The sequence below is a fragment of the Xiphophorus maculatus genome, chromosome 6 (assembly GCF_002775205.1).
Source record: "Xiphophorus maculatus strain JP 163 A chromosome 6, X_maculatus-5.0-male, whole genome shotgun sequence".
NCBI lineage: Eukaryota > Metazoa > Chordata > Actinopteri > Cyprinodontiformes > Poeciliidae > Xiphophorus > Xiphophorus maculatus.
In genome coordinates, this window is record NC_036448.1 from 23,473,036 (window position 1) to 23,489,505 (window position 16,470).

The window sequence follows — 16,470 nt, forward strand, 5'->3', positions numbered from 1 at the left end:
TCATTGATATAGGCGCTGCTAGGAGACCTTGTTTTCGTTTGAAATGGATCCTAAGCTGTTCCCAGATCTTAATTACCCCTAAGGTAACTGGGTTAATTGTAATTAGTCGTTTATCAAGTGGCAGTGGCGAGCAAACAACTGAGGCCAACGAACCAGATTTGGTAGTATTTATATTAAATGCAGCACCGCTTCAAAGATCCTGCAGAAATACAACCCGTCACTTTGTTTTGGATCTACTGGATTTACTTTTGATTTGCTGTTGAAAAGTGACAAATATTTACAAGTTGTAGAATTAGTCAACTTTCTTGTGTTAATCAAGCAGAAAATAAACATGTCTTAAAAAATTGTTGTAACTTTTATTTAACCAGGAAATGAAAAACTCATTGATATTAAAAATCTCATTTACAAAAGTGTCCTGGGCTATACATCAGCAAAACAAGATAAAAACAAGACAGTTTTGACCTTTTTAAGTCATTTAATTTATAACAAGACGTTTTCCCATGTCAGGAGTGAAATAATCTGCCAGTGGAACAATTTCACCAATACTAAGGAATTATTTACTGAAAACAAGCTCCGATATCTTGCTGAAAGGTTACTTGTAAGTTAGTTGTGTCTTATTTCAAGTGCGCTAAGATATTTGCAGTAGAAATTAAGCCAAAATTACCTGGTAAGATTTTTTACTTTTTTTTTTACCAGAAACAAAAGAGGAAACCTACAACTTTTCATGTTTCCTGCTGTAGCTGTTGGTGCAGTGCCCCCACAGGCAAGGAGGGGAACAGTTTTTTTAAATTAGTTTGATTCTTTTTACATAGTACAGTGTGAAAGAGCAGCTCAAATCGCATTCGGTGTGAACGGAGCATTAGATTCATACTATCATCTTTTGTCTTCCAGCTTATTCAAGACAGAGACCCATAAACCTGACCACCACCTGGAAGCGGTGTATCAGCCAAACACCTTTCTGGACAGGGACTATTGCCTGCCGCAGAGCGCGGGCTACAACTACCTGGACCCTAATTACTTCCCCGCCAACAGATGACAGAGTCCCAGGCGCCGCTAGCTCCAAGTCGTCTCTCTCTCTCTCTCGCCACACGTCCTGCAGGCTACTCTGTGCATGGCTCCATCCTGTAAGCCCAAGATTACCGCTGAGCCGGGGCGGCGGGGTTAGAGTTAGAGCAGACCTCGGCTCTGATGCTGGTTGCCCAGCAACGCCTCAGCCGGGTTATTCAGAAACTGTATTTTTAAAAAACAAACAAACAAAAGCGAGAAGGCACACGACATTCCTGAGCTCCTCCCCTGACGTTTCCAGTTTTCTCCTCCATGCTGCTTTCAAACTGGAAAATTGAGTGATTGGTCTGGCGAAGCGCCACCTAGTGGAGACACTTGGGGGTTGTTTTCGTGTGCATGTGGTTTCCCCAAGAATGAAGAATACTTAAAAAAAAGAAAAAGGAAAAAAAGGTTGAAAACTTGGAGCATTTCTGCAGACCTCACTGGGTTTCCCAACACACACACAAACACACATCCCTTCATCCGTTTCCTTTTGCTCTCTTCACTAAAACTAACTAGGAAACACTACAACACGGAGAGCGACTTCATTATTTTTCTTTGAAGGCAGGCGAATGATGTTGAAAACCACACAAAGCTGTGTTTTATTTTTCTTTTGCCTCCTCCTCCCTCATCGTGTGCCGTTGTTGATCATGTTGAGTGTTCAAGTATATGGTAAAAAGTGAAAAGTAGCCACCGCTAGTTGCTGTGTGCCATTAAAAAATAAAAACAGACAAAAAAGATGTTTTTTTTTTCTTGTTTATATTTTTTTTTTCTTCCCCTCGCGCTTCGGGCAGATGGAGAAACCCTGAAAGCTGACCACATTTTCTCCATCGCCCTGTTATCGAATCCCATCGGTAAGCCTCTAGATCTCTTAATTTCACCACCCACTTTAAAAGGTCCATTTAAAAAGATTGTATTTTTATTAATCTATTTAAAACATGAATAATTGAGGTAGTGGTTGGTGCCTCTGCGACCCACAGAGTTTTATATACATAGATTTCGTTGTGCTTGAGTAGATGCCATTTTGTATGGTTTTTTGTCTTCTTTCCCTCACCACCTTTCCCCCTGCTTCAGTATCTGTGTATAACAGTCTGTTCTTATGTAAAAAAAAATTAATAATGTAAAAAAAATGCTAGAGGAGAACCGTGGAAATAAAAGTATGTGAAAAATGCTTCTATGTCTGTGGCTTTTATTTTATTATTTGATTGACAGAAAGCAACGATGGAGCGTTGGGTCATGCTAAGAAAAATAAATAAATAAAATCACAAGAAAAAAGTGATGTTATGAGAAGAAAGTCCTAAAACTACAAGAATAAAGTTGTAAAATGATGAGAGTAAAATATTTAATTGTTCTATAATTATTTAAAAATAAAACAAAAATACTTTATTCTTAATTAATTATATGATATTTATTACATATTGTATAATAGATAATATGAATAATATTCACATCATGAATAATATATGTATGAAGTCACAATATTAATATGTCATATTGTGATGTCTCGAAAATGCCATTCTTGTAAAATTGACTTTATTCTCATACTATGACTTTATTCTTAACAAAATTGGACTTTTCTCGTAATTCTTGTAAAATTGATTTTATTCTTGAAATATTCATTTACTCTTATTATGACTTTATTGTATTATTTTGAGTTGGTTCTTTTACAACTTTAGTCTTACAAAGTGATTTTATTCTTGTAACAGCTCTGTTACTTTAGTTTTGATTTATTCTCAGAAAAATTTTATTCATATTTTTTGCTTTATCGTAAGATGGAAGCATTAAATCCCTAAATGTCCAGCTTTCAATCTAGACCAGACAGATTTACAAAAGCAAATGAGTTGGATTAGGAGTGCTTGCTTGCATCTGATTGTGTCATCCAAGACATGTTACTGTAGAATATCATTTCTGTATCTGGATATTTAGCTGTTAACATGTGATAACAGGCATACAGCAACAGTCATATGTCAGAGGCCTCTTTAGATTTGTTGCATCATTGACTGCTACTGGAGCTCTTTCCTGCTCAAAGCATCATTATCCACAATGACCCTTTGAAGATACTTGGATGAAATGGATTACAATGTTTAATTTCTCAAACTGAAATTAGTCAGTACTTTTGAACAGACTTGAATTACTAACTAGTAAAATGTTAACATACATTAAAATGACAACAAATTTGTTTTCTATCCAATTTTGCAGTAGTACCAAGCATGTTAGGGTAGATTTCCAGACAAGATGAGGACATTCAAAGGTTGTGGGTTTGAGTCCCACCAGAGTTGTAGCATTTTGCCTTTCTTAACCAAAGTGAATCACACGTACAGGGAATATTATAGTATTGGCACACAAGGATCTGTTGTGCAATGAATAAAACATTGGACATCTGGAAAGAATGCAGGACTGTGTTTCTTCAAAACCCAGGCATAGTGAAAAGCTTCTAAGTATTTCCCTGTTTCAACTACCTGAAAAAATGTCAGTAGCCTTATTGAAGCTTAAAATCAATATCTAACAATATTTAAAAATTTCATAGTGTCAACTAGTAATATCCTAACAAAATTATCAAGTGTGACATACTTAGTCAATAAATTCTGTTTGTTCTACTAACCTAATAAGAGAAAGTCCGTAGTAGTATTGAAAATCTACCATGACCAAGGGCTCTGTGGTGCAATGGATAGTGCATTAGACTTCTAAACAGAATGAAATGATTCAAAGGTTGTGGGTTCGACTCCCACCAGAGTTGTCATGTTATGCATTTCACAGATAAAATAAAATCCTCACCTGTTGCACACATATTCAGGAAATTAAATTTATTCTACTGACCTAATTAAAGAAAGTCTGTAGTAGTATTGAAACTCTAACATAAACAAGGGCTCTGTGGCGCAATGGACTCCTAGTCAGAAAGAAGTGATTCAAAGGTTGTGGGTTCAAGTCCCACCAGAGTCGTGGCATTATGCAATTCTCACATATTAAAATCCTCACCTGTCGCACAGGTCTTCCGGAAATTCTATTTGTTCTTTTTAACTAATAAAAAAAGTCTGTAGTAGTATTGAAACTCTCGCTTTAACAAGGGCTCTGTGGCGCAATGGATAGCGCATTGGACTCCTAGTCAGAATGAAGTGATTCAAAGGTTGTGGGTTCAAGTCCCACCAGAGTCGTTGCATTATGCAATTATCACATATTAAAATCCTCACCTGTCGCACAGGTGTTCCGGAAATTCTATTAGTTCTTCAGAACTAATAAAAAAAAGTCTGTACTAGTATTGAAAATCTACCATGACATGTGGCGCAATGGATAGTGCATTGGACTTCTAGACGGGTTGAAGTGATTCAAAGGTTGTGGGTTCGAGTCCCACTAGAGTCGCTGCATTATGCAATTCTAACATATTAATAAAATCCTCACCTGTGGCACACATTTTCAGGAAATTTCTCTACTGACCAAATTAAAGAAAGTCTGTAGTGGTATTGAAACTCTACCATGACCATGGGCTCTGTGGCGCAATGGATAGCACATTGGACTCCTAGTCAGAAAGAAGTGATTCAAAGGTTGTGGGTTCAAGTCCCACCAGAGTCGTGGCATTATGCAATTGTCACATATTAAAATCCTCACCTGTCGCACAGGTCTTCCGGAAATTCTCTTTGTTCTTCTGAACTAATAAAAAAAGTCTGTAGTAGTATTGAAACTCTAGCATACCCAAGGGCTCTGTGGCGCAATGGATAGCGCATTGGACTCCTAGTCAGAATGAAGTGATTCAAAGGTTGTGGGTTCAAGTCCCACCAGAGTCATTGCATTATGCAATTCTAACATATTAACAAAATCCTGACCTGTCGCACACATTTTCCAGAAATTCATTCTACTGACCTAATTAAAAAAAGTCTGTAGTGGTATTGATACTCTCGCATTAACAAGGGCTCTGTGGCGCAATGGATAGCGCATTGGACTTCTAGACAGGTTGAAGTGATTCAAAGGTTGTGGGTTCGAGTCCCACTAGAGTCGTTGCATTATGCAATTCTAACATATTAATAAAATCTTCACCTGTCATACACATTTTCCGGAAATTCATTCTACTGACCTAATTAAAAAAGGTCTGTAGTGGTATTGAAACTCTCGCATTAACAAGGGCTCTGTGGCGCAATGGATAGCGCATTGGACTTCTAGACAGGTTGAAGTGATTCAAAGGTTGTGGGTTCGAGTCCCACTAGAGTCGCTGCATTATGCAATTCTAACATATTAAAATCCTCACCTGTCGTACAGGTGTTCCGGAAATTCTATTTGTTCTTCTGAACTAATAAAAAAAGTCTGTAGTAGTATTGAAAATGTGCCATGACCAAGGCCTCTGTGGCGCAATGGATAGCGCACTGGATTCCTAGTCAGGTTGAAGTGATTCAAAGGTTGTGGGTTCGAGCCCCACTAGAGTAGTTGCATTACGCAATTCATATTAATAAAATCCTGACCTCTCGCACACATTTTCCAGAAATTCGTTCTACTGACCTAATTAAAAAAAGTCTGTAGTGGTATTGAAACAATCGTATTAATAAGGGTTCTGTGGCGCAATGGATAGCGCAGTGGACTTCTAGACAGGTGGAAGTGATTCAAAGGTTGTGGGTTCGAGGCCCACCAGAGTCATTGCATTATGCAATTCTAACATATTAACAAAATCCTGACCTGTCGCACACATTTTCAGGAAGTTTCTCTACTGACCAAATTAAAGAAAGTCTATAGTGGTATTGAAACTCTACCATGACCATGGGCTCTGTGGCGCAATGGATAGCGCGTTGGACTCCTAGTCAGAATGAAGTGATTCAAAGGTTGTAGGTTCAAGTCCCACCAGAGCCGTTGCATTATGCAATTATCACATATTAAAATCCTGACCTGTCGCACACATTTTCCAGAAATTCATTCTACTGACCTAATTAAAAAAAGTCTGTAGTGGTATTGAAACTCTCGCAGTAACAAGGGCTCTGTGGCGCAATGGATAGCTCATTGGACTTCTAGACAGGTTGAACTGATTCAAAGGTTGTGGGTTCGAGTCCCACTAGAGTCGCTGCATTATGCAATTCTAACATATTAAAAAAATCCTCACCTGTGGCACACATTTTCAGGAAATTTCTCTACTGACCAAATTAAAGAAAGTCTATAGTGGTATTGAAACTCCTCCATGACCATGGGCTCTGTGGCGCAATGGATAGCGCATTGGACTCCTAGTCAGAATGAAGTGATTCAAAGGTTGTGGGTTCAAGTCCCACCAGAGTCATTGCATTATGCAATTATCACATATTAAAATCCTCACCTGTCGCACAGGTCTTCCGGAAATTCTTTTTGTTCTTTTTAACTAATAAAAAAAGTCTGTAGTAGTATTGAAAATGTGCCATGACCAAGGGCTCTGTGGCGCAATGGATAGCGCATTGGACTTCTAGACAGGTAGAAGTGATTCAAAGGTTGTGGGTTCGAGTCCCACTAGAGTCATTGCATTATGCAATTCTAACATTTTAATAAAATCTTCACCTGTCGTACAGGTGTTCCGGAAATTCTATTTGTTCTTCTGAACTAATAAAAAAAATTCTGTAGTAGTATTGAAAATCTACCATGACCTGTGGTGCAACGGATAGTGCATTGGACTTCTAGACAGGTTGAAGTGATTCAAAGGTTGTGGGTTTGAGTCTCACTAGAGTCATTGCATTACGCAATTCTAACATATTAATAAAATCTTCACCTGTCATACACATTTTCCGGAAATTCATTCTACTGACCTAATTAAAAAAATTCTGTAGTGGTATTGAAACTCTCACATTAACAAGGGCTCTGTGGCGCAATGGATAGCGCATTGGACTCCTAGTCTGAATGAAGTGATTCAAAGGTTGTGGGTTCAAGTCCCACCAGAGTCGTTGCATTTTGCAATTATCACATATTAAAATCCTCACCTGTCGTACAGGTGTTCCGGAAATTCTATTTGTTCTTCTGAACTAATAAAAAAAGTCTGTAGTAGTATTGAAAATGTGCCATGACCAAGGCCTCTGTGGCGCAATGGATAGCGCACTGGATTCCTAGTCAGGTTGAAGTGATTCAAAGGTTGTGGGTTCGAGCCCCACTAGAGTAGTTGCATTACGCAATTCATATTAATAAAATCCTGACCTCTCGCACACATTTTCCAGAAATTCGTTCTACTAACCTAATTAAAAAAAGTCTGTAGTGGTATTGAAACAATCGTATTAATAAGGGTTCTGTGCGCAATGGATAGCGCAGTGGACTTCTAGACAGGTGGAAGTGATTCAAAGGTTGTGGGTTCGAGGCCCACCAGAGTCATTGCATTATGCAATTCTAACATATTAACAAAATCCTGACCTGTCGCACACATTTTCCAGAAATTCATTCTACTGACCTAATTAAAAAAAGTCTGTAGTGGTATTGATACTCTCGCATTAACAAGGGCTCTGTGGCGCAATGGATAGCGCATTGGACTTCTAGACAGGTTGAAGTGATTCAAAGGTTGTGGGTTCGAGTCCCACTAGAGTCGTTGCATTATGCAATTCTAACATATTAATAAAATCTTCACCTGTCATACACATTTTCCGGAAATTCATTCTACTGACCTAATTAAAAAAAGTCTGTAGTGGTATTGAAACTCTCGCAGTAACAAGGGCTCTGTGGCGCAATGGATAGCTCATTGGACTTCTAGACAGGTTGAAATGATTCAAAGGTTGTGAGTTCGAGTCCCACTAGAGTCGCTGCATTATGCAATTCTAACATATTAAAAAAATCCTCACCTGTGGCACACATTTTCAGGAAATTTCTCTACTGACCAAATTAAAGAAAGTCTATAGTGGTATTGAAACTCCTCCATGACCATGGGCTCTGTGGCGCAATGGATAGCGCATTGGACTCCTAGTCAGAATGAAGTGATTCAAAGGTTGTGGGTTCAAGTCCCACCAGAGTCATTGCATTATGCAATTATCACATATTAAAATCCTCACCTGTCGCACAGGTCTTCCGGAAATTCTTTTTGTTCTTTTTAACTAATAAAAAAAGTCTGTAGTAGTATTGAAAATGTGCCATGACCAAGGGCTCTGTGGCGCAATGGATAGCGCATTGGACTTCTAGACAGGTAGAAGTGATTCAAAGGTTGTGGGTTCGAGTCCCACTAGAGTCATTGCATTATGCAATTCTAACATTTTAATAAAATCTTCACCTGTCGTACAGGTGTTCCGGAAATTCTATTTGTTCTTCTGAACTAATAAAAAAAATTCTGTAGTAGTATTGAAAATCTACCATGACCTGTGGTGCAACGGATAGTGCATTGGACTTCTAGACAGGTTGAAGTGATTCAAAGGTTGTGGGTTTGAGTCTCACTAGAGTCATTGCATTACGCAATTCTAACATATTAATAAAATCTTCACCTGTCATACACATTTTCCGGAAATTCATTCTACTGACCTAATTAAAAAAATTCTGTAGTGGTATTGAAACTCTCACATTAACAAGGGCTCTGTGGCGCAATGGATAGCGCATTGGACTTCTAGACAGGTTGAAGTGATTCAAAGGTTGTGGGTTCGAGTCCCACTAGAGTCGCTGCATTATGCAATTCTAACATATTAAAATCCTCACCTGTCGCACAGGTCTTCCGGAAATTCTATTTGTTCTTTTTAACTAATCAAAAAAGTCTGTAGTAGTATTGAAAATGTGCCATGACCAAGGGCTCTGTGGCGCAATGGATAGCGCATTGGACTCCTAGTCAGAATGAAGTGATTCAAAGGTTGTGGGTTCAAGTCCCACCAGAGTCGTTGCATTATGCAATTATCACATATTAAAATCCTCACCTGTCGTACAGGTGTTCCGGAAATTCTATTTGTTCTTCTGAACTAATCAAAAAAGTCTGTAGTAGTATTGAAAATGTGCCATGACCAAGGGCTCTGTGGCGCAATGGATAGCGCATTGGACTCCTAGTCTGAATGAAGTGATTCAAAGGTTGTGGGTTCAAGTCCCACCAGAGTCGTTGCATTTTGCAATTATCACATATTAAAATCCTCACCTGTCGTACAGGTGTTCCGGAAATTCTATTTGTTCTTCTGAACTAATAAAAAAAAGTCTGTAGTAGTATTGAAACTCTAGCATGCCCAAGGGCTCTGTGGCGCAATGGATAGCGCATTGGACTCCTAGTCAGAATGAAGTGATTCAAAGGTTGTGGGTTCAAGTCCCACCAGAGTCGTTGCATTTTGCAATTATCACATATTAAAATCCTCACCTGTCGTACAGGTGTTCCAGAAATTCGTTCTACTGACCTAATTAAAAAAAGTCTGTAGTGGTATTGAAACAATCGTATTAATAAGGGTTCTGTGGCGCAATGGATAGCGCAGTGGACTTCTAGACAGGTGGAAGTGATTCAAAGGTTGTGGGTTCGAGGCCCACCAGAGTCATTGCATTATGCAATTCTAACATATTAACAAAATCCTGACCTGTCGCACACATTTTCCAGAAATTCATTCTACTGACCTAATTAAAAAAAGTCTGTAGTGGTATTGATACTCTCGCATTAACAAGGGCTCTGTGGCGCAATGGATAGCGCATTGGACTTCTAGACAGGTTGAAGTGATTCAAAGGTTGTGGGTTCGAGTCCCACTAGAGTCGTTGCATTATGCAATTCTAACATATTAATAAAATCTTCACCTGTCATACACATTTTCCGGAAATTCATTCTACTGACCTAATTAAAAAAAGTCTGTAGTGGTATTGAAACTCTCGCAGTAACAAGGGCTCTGTGGCGCAATGGATAGCTCATTGGACTTCTAGACAGGTTGAAATGATTCAAAGGTTGTGAGTTCGAGTCCCACTAGAGTCGCTGCATTATGCAATTCTAACATATTAAAAAAATCCTCACCTGTGGCACACATTTTCAGGAAATTTCTCTACTGACCAAATTAAAGAAAGTCTATAGTGGTATTGAAACTCCTCCATGACCATGGGCTCTGTGGCGCAATGGATAGCGCATTGGACTCCTAGTCAGAATGAAGTGATTCAAAGGTTGTGGGTTCAAGTCCCACCAGAGTCATTGCATTATGCAATTATCACATATTAAAATCCTCACCTGTCGCACAGGTCTTCCGGAAATTCTTTTTGTTCTTTTTAACTAATAAAAAAAGTCTGTAGTAGTATTGAAAATGTGCCATGACCAAGGGCTCTGTGGCGCAATGGATAGCGCATTGGACTTCTAGACAGGTAGAAGTGATTCAAAGGTTGTGGGTTCGAGTCCCACTAGAGTCATTGCATTATGCAATTCTAACATTTTAATAAAATCTTCACCTGTCGTACAGGTGTTCCGGAAATTCTATTTGTTCTTCTGAACTAATAAAAAAAATTCTGTAGTAGTATTGAAAATCTACCATGACCTGTGGTGCAACGGATAGTGCATTGGACTTCTAGACAGGTTGAAGTGATTCAAAGGTTGTGGGTTTGAGTCTCACTAGAGTCATTGCATTACGCAATTCTAACATATTAATAAAATCTTCACCTGTCATACACATTTTCCGGAAATTCATTCTACTGACCTAATTAAAAAAATTCTGTAGTGGTATTGAAACTCTCACATTAACAAGGGCTCTGTGGCGCAATGGATAGCGCATTGGACTTCTAGACAGGTTGAAGTGATTCAAAGGTTGTGGGTTCGAGTCCCACTAGAGTCGCTGCATTATGCAATTCTAACATATTAAAATCCTCACCTGTCGCACAGGTCTTCCGGAAATTCTATTTGTTCTTTTTAACTAATCAAAAAAGTCTGTAGTAGTATTGAAAATGTGCCATGACCAAGGGCTCTGTGGCGCAATGGATAGCGCATTGGACTCCTAGTCAGAATGAAGTGATTCAAAGGTTGTGGGTTCAAGTCCCACCAGAGTCGTTGCATTATGCAATTATCACATATTAAAATCCTCACCTGTCGTACAGGTGTTCCGGAAATTCTATTTGTTCTTCTGAACTAATCAAAAAAGTCTGTAGTAGTATTGAAAATGTGCCATGACCAAGGGCTCTGTGGCGCAATGGATAGCGCATTGGACTCCTAGTCTGAATGAAGTGATTCAAAGGTTGTGGGTTCAAGTCCCACCACAGTCGTTGCATTTTGCAATTATCACATATTAAAATCCTCACCTGTCGTACAGGTGTTCCGGAAATTCTATTTGTTCTTCTGAACTAATAAAAAAAAGTCTGTAGTAGTATTGAAAATGTGCCATGACCAAGGCCTCTGTGGCGCAATGGATAGCGCACTGGATTCCTAGTCAGGTTGAAGTGATTCAAAGGTTGTGGGTTCGATCCCCACTAGAGTAGTTGCATTACGCAATTCATATTAATAAAATCCTGACCTCTCGCACACATTTTCCAGAAATTCGTTCTACTGACCTAATTAAAAAAAGTCTGTAGTGGTATTGAAACAATCGTATTAATAAGGGTTCTGTGGCGCAATGGATAGCGCAGTGGACTTCTAGACAGGTGGAAGTGATTCAAAGGTTGTGGGTTCGAGGCCCACCAGAGTCATTGCATTATGCAATTCTAACATATTAACAAAATCCTGACCTGTCGCACACATTTTCCAGAAATTCATTCTACTGACCTAATTAAAAAAAGTCTGTAGTGGTATTGATACTCTCGCATTAACAAGGGCTCTGTGGCGCAATGGATAGCGCATTGGACTTCTAGACAGGTTGAAGTGATTCAAAGGTTGTGGGTTCGAGTCCCACTAGAGTCGTTGCATTATGCAATTCTAACATATTAATAAAATCTTCACCTGTCATACACATTTTCCGGAAATTCATTCTACTGACCTAATTAAAAAAAGTCTGTAGTGGTATTGAAACTCTCGCAGTAACAAGGGCTCTGTGGCGCAATGGATAGCTCATTGGACTTCTAGACAGGTTGAAATGATTCAAAGGTTGTGAGTTCGAGTCCCACTAGAGTCGCTGCATTATGCAATTCTAACATATTAAAAAAATCCTCACCTGTGGCACACATTTTCAGGAAATTTCTCTACTGACCAAATTAAAGAAAGTCTATAGTGGTATTGAAACTCCTCCATGACCATGGGCTCTGTGGCGCAATGGATAGCGCATTGGACTCCTAGTCAGAAAGAAGTGATTCAAAGGTTGTGGGTTCAAGTCCCACCAGAGTCGTTGCATTTTGCAATTATCACATATTAAAATCCTCACCTGTCGTACAGGTGTTCCGGAAATTCTATTTGTTCTTCTGAACTAATAAAAAAAAGTCTGTAGTAGTATTGAAAATGTGCCATGACCAAGGCCTCTGTGGCGCAATGGATAGCGCACTGGATTCCTAGTCAGGTTGAAGTGATTCAAAGGTTGTGGGTTCGATCCCCACTAGAGTAGTTGCATTACGCAATTCATATTAATAAAATCCTGACCTCTCGCACACATTTTCCAGAAATTCGTTCTACTGACCTAATTAAAAAAAGTCTGTAGTGGTATTGAAACAATCGTATTAATAAGGGTTCTGTGGCGCAATGGATAGCGCAGTGGACTTCTAGACAGGTGGAAGTGATTCAAAGGTTGTGGGTTCGAGGCCCACCAGAGTCATTGCATTATGCAATTCTAACATATTAACAAAATCCTGACCTGTCGCACACATTTTCCAGAAATTCATTCTACTGACCTAATTAAAAAAAGTCTGTAGTGGTATTGATACTCTCGCATTAACAAGGGCTCTGTGGCGCAATGGATAGCGCATTGGACTTCTAGACAGGTTGAAGTGATTCAAAGGTTGTGGGTTCGAGTCCCACTAGAGTCGTTGCATTATGCAATTCTAACATATTAATAAAATCTTCACCTGTCATACACATTTTCCGGAAATTCATTCTACTGACCTAATTAAAAAAAGTCTGTAGTGGTATTGAAACTCTCGCAGTAACAAGGGCTCTGTGGCGCAATGGATAGCTCATTGGACTTCTAGACAGGTTGAAATGATTCAAAGGTTGTGAGTTCGAGTCCCACTAGAGTCGCTGCATTATGCAATTCTAACATATTAAAAAAATCCTCACCTGTGGCACACATTTTCAGGAAATTTCTCTACTGACCAAATTAAAGAAAGTCTATAGTGGTATTGAAACTCCTCCATGACCATGGGCTCTGTGGCGCAATGGATAGCGCATTGGACTCCTAGTCAGAATGAAGTGATTCAAAGGTTGTGGGTTCAAGTCCCACCAGAGTCATTGCATTATGCAATTATCACATATTAAAATCCTCACCTGTCGCACAGGTCTTCCGGAAATTCTTTTTGTTCTTTTTAACTAATAAAAAAAGTTTGTAGTAGTATTGAAAATGTGCCATGACCAAGGGCTCTGTGGCGCAATGGATAGCGCATTGGACTTCTAGACAGGTAGAAGTGATTCAAAGGTTGTGGGTTCGAGTCCCACTAGAGTCATTGCATTATGCAATTCTAACATTTTAATAAAATCTTCACCTGTCATACAGGTGTTCCGGAAATTCTATTTGTTCTTCTGAACTAATAAAAAAAATTCTGTAGTAGTATTGAAAATCTACCATGACCTGTGGTGCAACGGATAGTGCATTGGACTTCTAGACAGGTTGAAGTGATTCAAAGGTTGTGGGTTTGAGTCTCACTAGAGTCATTGCATTACGCAATTCTAACATATTAATAAAATCTTCACCTGTCATACACATTTTCCGGAAATTCATTCTACTGACCTAATTAAAAAAATTCTGTAGTGGTATTGAAACTCTCACATTAACAAGGGCTCTGTGGCGCAATGGATAGCGCATTGGACTTCTAGACAGGTTGAAGTGATTCAAAGGTTGTGGGTTCGAGTCCCACTAGAGTCGCTGCATTATGCAATTCTAACATATTAAAATCCTCACCTGTCGCACAGGTCTTCCGGAAATTCTATTTGTTCTTTTTAACTAATCAAAAAAGTCTGTAGTAGTATTGAAAATGTGCCATGACCAAGGGCTCTGTGGCGCAATGGATAGCGCATTGGACTCCTAGTCAGAATGAAGTGATTCAAAGGTTGTGGGTTCAAGTCCCACCAGAGTCGTTGCATTATGCAATTATCACATATTAAAATCCTCACCTGTCGTACAGGTGTTCCGGAAATTCTATTTGTTCTTCTGAACTAATCAAAAAAGTCTGTAGTAGTATTGAAAATGTGCCATGACCAAGGGCTCTGTGGCGCAATGGAAAGCGCATTGGACTCCTAGTCTGAATGAAGTGATTCAAAGGTTGTGGGTTCGAGTCCCACCAGAGTCGTTGCATTTTGCAATTATCACATATTAAAATCCTCACCTGTCGTACAGGTGTTCCGGAAATTCTATTTGTTCTTCTGAACTAATAAAAAAAGTCTGTAGTAGTATTGAAACTCTAGCATGCCCAAGGGCTCTGTGGCGCAATGGATAGCGCATTGGACTCCTAGTCAGAATGAAGTGATTCAAAGGTTGTGGGTTCAAGTCCCACCAGAGTCGTTGCATTTTGCAATTATCACATATTAAAATCCTCACCTGTCGTACAGGTGTTCCGGAAATTCTATTTGTTCTTCTGAACTAATAAAAAAAGTCTGTAGTAGTATTGAAACTCTAGCATGCCCAAGGGCTCTGTGGCGCAATGGATAGCGCATTGGACTCCTAGTCAGAATGAAGTGATTCAAAGGTTGTGGGTTCAAGTCCCACCAGAGTCGTTGCATTATGCAATTATCACATATTAAAATCCTCACCTGTCGTACAGGTGTTCCGGAAATTCTATTTGTTCTTCTGAACTAATAAAAAAAGTCTGTAGTAGTATTGAAAATGTGCCATGACGAAGGGCTCTGTGGCGCAATGGATAGCGCATTGGACTTCTAGACAGGTTGAAGTGATTCTAAGGTTGTGGGTTTGAGTCCCACCAGAGTCGTTGCATTATGCAATTCTAACATATTAATAAAATCTTCACCTGTCGTACAGGTGTTCCGGAAATTCTATTTGTTCTTCTTAACTAATAAAAAAAGTCTGTAGTAGTATTGAAAATCTACCATGACCTGTGGTGCAACGGATAGTGCATTGGACTTCTAGACAGGTTGAAGTGATTCAAAGGTTGTGGGTTTGAGTCCCACTAGAGTCGCTGCATTATGCAATTCTAACATATTAATAAAATCTTCACCTGTCATACACATTTTCCGGAAATTCATTCTACTGACCTAATTAAAAAAAGTCTGTAGTGGTATTGAAATTCTCACAGTAACAAGGGCTCTGTGGCGCAATGGGTAGCGCATTGGACTTCTAGACAGGTTGAGGTAATTCAAAGGTTGTGGGTTCGAGTGCCACTAGAGTCTCTGCATTATGCAATTCTAACATATTAATAAAATCCTCACCTGTGGCACACATTTTCAGGAAGGTTCTCTACTGACGAAATTAAAGAAAGTCTATAGTGGTATTGAAACTCTACCATGACCATGGGCTCTGTGGCGCAATGGATAGCACATTGGACTCCTAGTCAGAATGAAGTGATTCAAAGGTTGTGGGTTCAAGTCCCACCAGAATCGTTGCATTATGCAATTCTCACATATTAAAATCCTCACCTGTCGCACAGGTCTTCTGGAAATTCTATTTGTTCTTTTTAACTAATCAAAAAAGTCTGTAGTAGTATTGAAACTCTAGCATGCCCAAGTGCACTGTGGCGCAATGGATAGCGCATTGGACTTCTAGACAGGATGAAGTGATTCAAAGGTTGTGGGTTCGAGTCCCACAAGAGTTGTTGCATTATGCAATTCTAACATATTAATAAAATCTTCACCTGTCATACACATTTTCCGGAAATTCATTCTACTGACCTAATTAAAAAAAGTCTGTAGTGGTATTGAAATTCTCACAGTAACAAGGGCTCTGTGGCGCAATGGATAGCGCATTGGACTTCTAGACAGGTTGAGGTAATTCAAAGGTTGTGGGTTTGACTCCCACTAGAGTCGCTGCATTATGCAATTCTAACATATTAATAAAATCCTCACCTGTCGCACACATTTTGAGGAAGTTTCTCTACTGACCAAATTAAAGAAAGTCTATAGTGGTATTGAAACTCTACCATGACCATGGGCTCTGTGGCGCAATGGATAGCGCATTGGACTCCTAGTCAGAATGAAGTGATTCAAAGGTTGTGGGTTCAAGTCCCACCAGAATCGTTGCATTATGCAATTCTCACATATGAAATTCCTCACCTGTCGCACAGGTCTTCTGGAAATTCTATTTGTTCTTTTTAACTAATCAAAAAAGTCTGTAGTAGTATTGAAACTCTAGCATGCCCAAGGGCTCTGTGGCGCAATGGATAGCGCATTGGACTTCTAGACAGGATGAAGTGATTCAAAGGTTGTGGGTTCGAGTCCCACTAGAGTTGTTGCATTATGCAATTCTAACATATTAATAAAATCTTCACCTGTCATACACATTTTCCGGAAATTCA

General features: G+C 39.3%; 1 protein-coding gene and 38 non-coding genes across 40 annotated transcripts in view; all 39 read left to right on the forward strand.

The window, feature by feature from the left end:
- The window catches only part of zzz3 (zinc finger ZZ-type containing 3), a 34,167-nt gene extending 31,952 nt beyond the window's left edge, over window positions 1–2,215 (forward strand). For both annotated transcript variants that reach the window (XM_023336189.1, XM_023336188.1), the window contains exon 12: window positions 892–2,215. In XM_023336189.1, the coding sequence (XP_023191957.1) occupies window positions 892–1,036 (145 nt within the window). In that variant the 3' untranslated portion in view covers window positions 1,037–2,215. The remainder of the gene's footprint in view (window positions 1–891) is intronic.
- A 1,894-nt stretch (window positions 2,216–4,109) lies between these two features.
- Window positions 4,110–4,196, forward strand: trnar-ccu. The gene is given in 2 exon segments: window positions 4,110–4,146; window positions 4,161–4,196. It is a non-coding gene; the product is annotated as a tRNA-Arg (tRNA).
- Window positions 4,197–4,524: 328 nt separating this feature from the next.
- Window positions 4,525–4,611, forward strand: trnar-ccu. The gene is given in 2 exon segments: window positions 4,525–4,561; window positions 4,576–4,611. It is a non-coding gene; the product is annotated as a tRNA-Arg (tRNA).
- A 125-nt stretch (window positions 4,612–4,736) lies between these two features.
- On the forward strand, window positions 4,737–4,823 carry trnar-ccu. The gene is given in 2 exon segments: window positions 4,737–4,773; window positions 4,788–4,823. It is a non-coding gene; the product is annotated as a tRNA-Arg (tRNA).
- Window positions 4,824–4,947: 124 nt separating this feature from the next.
- On the forward strand, window positions 4,948–5,034 carry trnar-ucu. Its single transcript is given in 2 exon segments — window positions 4,948–4,984; window positions 4,999–5,034. It is a non-coding gene; the product is annotated as a tRNA-Arg (tRNA).
- A 124-nt stretch (window positions 5,035–5,158) lies between these two features.
- Window positions 5,159–5,245, forward strand: trnar-ucu. The gene is given in 2 exon segments: window positions 5,159–5,195; window positions 5,210–5,245. It is a non-coding gene; the product is annotated as a tRNA-Arg (tRNA).
- A 542-nt stretch (window positions 5,246–5,787) lies between these two features.
- Window positions 5,788–5,874, forward strand: trnar-ccu. Its single transcript is given in 2 exon segments — window positions 5,788–5,824; window positions 5,839–5,874. It is a non-coding gene; the product is annotated as a tRNA-Arg (tRNA).
- A 121-nt stretch (window positions 5,875–5,995) lies between these two features.
- trnar-ucu lies at window positions 5,996–6,082 on the forward strand. The gene is given in 2 exon segments: window positions 5,996–6,032; window positions 6,047–6,082. It is a non-coding gene; the product is annotated as a tRNA-Arg (tRNA).
- A 123-nt stretch (window positions 6,083–6,205) lies between these two features.
- On the forward strand, window positions 6,206–6,292 carry trnar-ccu. Its single transcript is given in 2 exon segments — window positions 6,206–6,242; window positions 6,257–6,292. It is a non-coding gene; the product is annotated as a tRNA-Arg (tRNA).
- A 125-nt stretch (window positions 6,293–6,417) lies between these two features.
- On the forward strand, window positions 6,418–6,504 carry trnar-ucu. Its single transcript is given in 2 exon segments — window positions 6,418–6,454; window positions 6,469–6,504. It is a non-coding gene; the product is annotated as a tRNA-Arg (tRNA).
- Window positions 6,505–6,836: 332 nt separating this feature from the next.
- Window positions 6,837–6,923, forward strand: trnar-ccu. Its single transcript is given in 2 exon segments — window positions 6,837–6,873; window positions 6,888–6,923. It is a non-coding gene; the product is annotated as a tRNA-Arg (tRNA).
- A 542-nt stretch (window positions 6,924–7,465) lies between these two features.
- Window positions 7,466–7,552, forward strand: trnar-ucu. The gene is given in 2 exon segments: window positions 7,466–7,502; window positions 7,517–7,552. It is a non-coding gene; the product is annotated as a tRNA-Arg (tRNA).
- A 334-nt stretch (window positions 7,553–7,886) lies between these two features.
- trnar-ccu lies at window positions 7,887–7,973 on the forward strand. The gene is given in 2 exon segments: window positions 7,887–7,923; window positions 7,938–7,973. It is a non-coding gene; the product is annotated as a tRNA-Arg (tRNA).
- A 125-nt stretch (window positions 7,974–8,098) lies between these two features.
- On the forward strand, window positions 8,099–8,185 carry trnar-ucu. The gene is given in 2 exon segments: window positions 8,099–8,135; window positions 8,150–8,185. It is a non-coding gene; the product is annotated as a tRNA-Arg (tRNA).
- A 332-nt stretch (window positions 8,186–8,517) lies between these two features.
- On the forward strand, window positions 8,518–8,604 carry trnar-ucu. Its single transcript is given in 2 exon segments — window positions 8,518–8,554; window positions 8,569–8,604. It is a non-coding gene; the product is annotated as a tRNA-Arg (tRNA).
- Window positions 8,605–8,729: 125 nt separating this feature from the next.
- trnar-ccu lies at window positions 8,730–8,816 on the forward strand. Its single transcript is given in 2 exon segments — window positions 8,730–8,766; window positions 8,781–8,816. It is a non-coding gene; the product is annotated as a tRNA-Arg (tRNA).
- Window positions 8,817–8,941: 125 nt separating this feature from the next.
- On the forward strand, window positions 8,942–9,028 carry trnar-ccu. The gene is given in 2 exon segments: window positions 8,942–8,978; window positions 8,993–9,028. It is a non-coding gene; the product is annotated as a tRNA-Arg (tRNA).
- A 126-nt stretch (window positions 9,029–9,154) lies between these two features.
- On the forward strand, window positions 9,155–9,241 carry trnar-ccu. Its single transcript is given in 2 exon segments — window positions 9,155–9,191; window positions 9,206–9,241. It is a non-coding gene; the product is annotated as a tRNA-Arg (tRNA).
- Window positions 9,242–9,573: 332 nt separating this feature from the next.
- On the forward strand, window positions 9,574–9,660 carry trnar-ucu. Its single transcript is given in 2 exon segments — window positions 9,574–9,610; window positions 9,625–9,660. It is a non-coding gene; the product is annotated as a tRNA-Arg (tRNA).
- A 334-nt stretch (window positions 9,661–9,994) lies between these two features.
- trnar-ccu lies at window positions 9,995–10,081 on the forward strand. Its single transcript is given in 2 exon segments — window positions 9,995–10,031; window positions 10,046–10,081. It is a non-coding gene; the product is annotated as a tRNA-Arg (tRNA).
- Window positions 10,082–10,206: 125 nt separating this feature from the next.
- On the forward strand, window positions 10,207–10,293 carry trnar-ucu. The gene is given in 2 exon segments: window positions 10,207–10,243; window positions 10,258–10,293. It is a non-coding gene; the product is annotated as a tRNA-Arg (tRNA).
- Window positions 10,294–10,625: 332 nt separating this feature from the next.
- trnar-ucu lies at window positions 10,626–10,712 on the forward strand. Its single transcript is given in 2 exon segments — window positions 10,626–10,662; window positions 10,677–10,712. It is a non-coding gene; the product is annotated as a tRNA-Arg (tRNA).
- Window positions 10,713–10,837: 125 nt separating this feature from the next.
- On the forward strand, window positions 10,838–10,924 carry trnar-ccu. The gene is given in 2 exon segments: window positions 10,838–10,874; window positions 10,889–10,924. It is a non-coding gene; the product is annotated as a tRNA-Arg (tRNA).
- Window positions 10,925–11,049: 125 nt separating this feature from the next.
- trnar-ccu lies at window positions 11,050–11,136 on the forward strand. The gene is given in 2 exon segments: window positions 11,050–11,086; window positions 11,101–11,136. It is a non-coding gene; the product is annotated as a tRNA-Arg (tRNA).
- A 544-nt stretch (window positions 11,137–11,680) lies between these two features.
- Window positions 11,681–11,767, forward strand: trnar-ucu. The gene is given in 2 exon segments: window positions 11,681–11,717; window positions 11,732–11,767. It is a non-coding gene; the product is annotated as a tRNA-Arg (tRNA).
- Window positions 11,768–12,101: 334 nt separating this feature from the next.
- trnar-ccu lies at window positions 12,102–12,188 on the forward strand. The gene is given in 2 exon segments: window positions 12,102–12,138; window positions 12,153–12,188. It is a non-coding gene; the product is annotated as a tRNA-Arg (tRNA).
- Window positions 12,189–12,732: 544 nt separating this feature from the next.
- trnar-ucu lies at window positions 12,733–12,819 on the forward strand. The gene is given in 2 exon segments: window positions 12,733–12,769; window positions 12,784–12,819. It is a non-coding gene; the product is annotated as a tRNA-Arg (tRNA).
- Window positions 12,820–13,153: 334 nt separating this feature from the next.
- Window positions 13,154–13,240, forward strand: trnar-ccu. Its single transcript is given in 2 exon segments — window positions 13,154–13,190; window positions 13,205–13,240. It is a non-coding gene; the product is annotated as a tRNA-Arg (tRNA).
- A 125-nt stretch (window positions 13,241–13,365) lies between these two features.
- On the forward strand, window positions 13,366–13,452 carry trnar-ucu. The gene is given in 2 exon segments: window positions 13,366–13,402; window positions 13,417–13,452. It is a non-coding gene; the product is annotated as a tRNA-Arg (tRNA).
- A 332-nt stretch (window positions 13,453–13,784) lies between these two features.
- trnar-ucu lies at window positions 13,785–13,871 on the forward strand. Its single transcript is given in 2 exon segments — window positions 13,785–13,821; window positions 13,836–13,871. It is a non-coding gene; the product is annotated as a tRNA-Arg (tRNA).
- A 125-nt stretch (window positions 13,872–13,996) lies between these two features.
- trnar-ccu lies at window positions 13,997–14,083 on the forward strand. Its single transcript is given in 2 exon segments — window positions 13,997–14,033; window positions 14,048–14,083. It is a non-coding gene; the product is annotated as a tRNA-Arg (tRNA).
- A 125-nt stretch (window positions 14,084–14,208) lies between these two features.
- Window positions 14,209–14,295, forward strand: trnar-ccu. The gene is given in 2 exon segments: window positions 14,209–14,245; window positions 14,260–14,295. It is a non-coding gene; the product is annotated as a tRNA-Arg (tRNA).
- Window positions 14,296–14,420: 125 nt separating this feature from the next.
- trnar-ccu lies at window positions 14,421–14,507 on the forward strand. The gene is given in 2 exon segments: window positions 14,421–14,457; window positions 14,472–14,507. It is a non-coding gene; the product is annotated as a tRNA-Arg (tRNA).
- Window positions 14,508–14,632: 125 nt separating this feature from the next.
- On the forward strand, window positions 14,633–14,719 carry trnar-ccu. Its single transcript is given in 2 exon segments — window positions 14,633–14,669; window positions 14,684–14,719. It is a non-coding gene; the product is annotated as a tRNA-Arg (tRNA).
- Window positions 14,720–14,844: 125 nt separating this feature from the next.
- Window positions 14,845–14,931, forward strand: trnar-ucu. The gene is given in 2 exon segments: window positions 14,845–14,881; window positions 14,896–14,931. It is a non-coding gene; the product is annotated as a tRNA-Arg (tRNA).
- Window positions 14,932–15,472: 541 nt separating this feature from the next.
- On the forward strand, window positions 15,473–15,559 carry trnar-ccu. Its single transcript is given in 2 exon segments — window positions 15,473–15,509; window positions 15,524–15,559. It is a non-coding gene; the product is annotated as a tRNA-Arg (tRNA).
- A 336-nt stretch (window positions 15,560–15,895) lies between these two features.
- Window positions 15,896–15,982, forward strand: trnar-ucu. The gene is given in 2 exon segments: window positions 15,896–15,932; window positions 15,947–15,982. It is a non-coding gene; the product is annotated as a tRNA-Arg (tRNA).
- Window positions 15,983–16,105: 123 nt separating this feature from the next.
- On the forward strand, window positions 16,106–16,192 carry trnar-ccu. The gene is given in 2 exon segments: window positions 16,106–16,142; window positions 16,157–16,192. It is a non-coding gene; the product is annotated as a tRNA-Arg (tRNA).
- Window positions 16,193–16,317: 125 nt separating this feature from the next.
- On the forward strand, window positions 16,318–16,404 carry trnar-ucu. The gene is given in 2 exon segments: window positions 16,318–16,354; window positions 16,369–16,404. It is a non-coding gene; the product is annotated as a tRNA-Arg (tRNA).
- The last annotated feature ends 66 nt before the right edge of the window (window positions 16,405–16,470 follow it).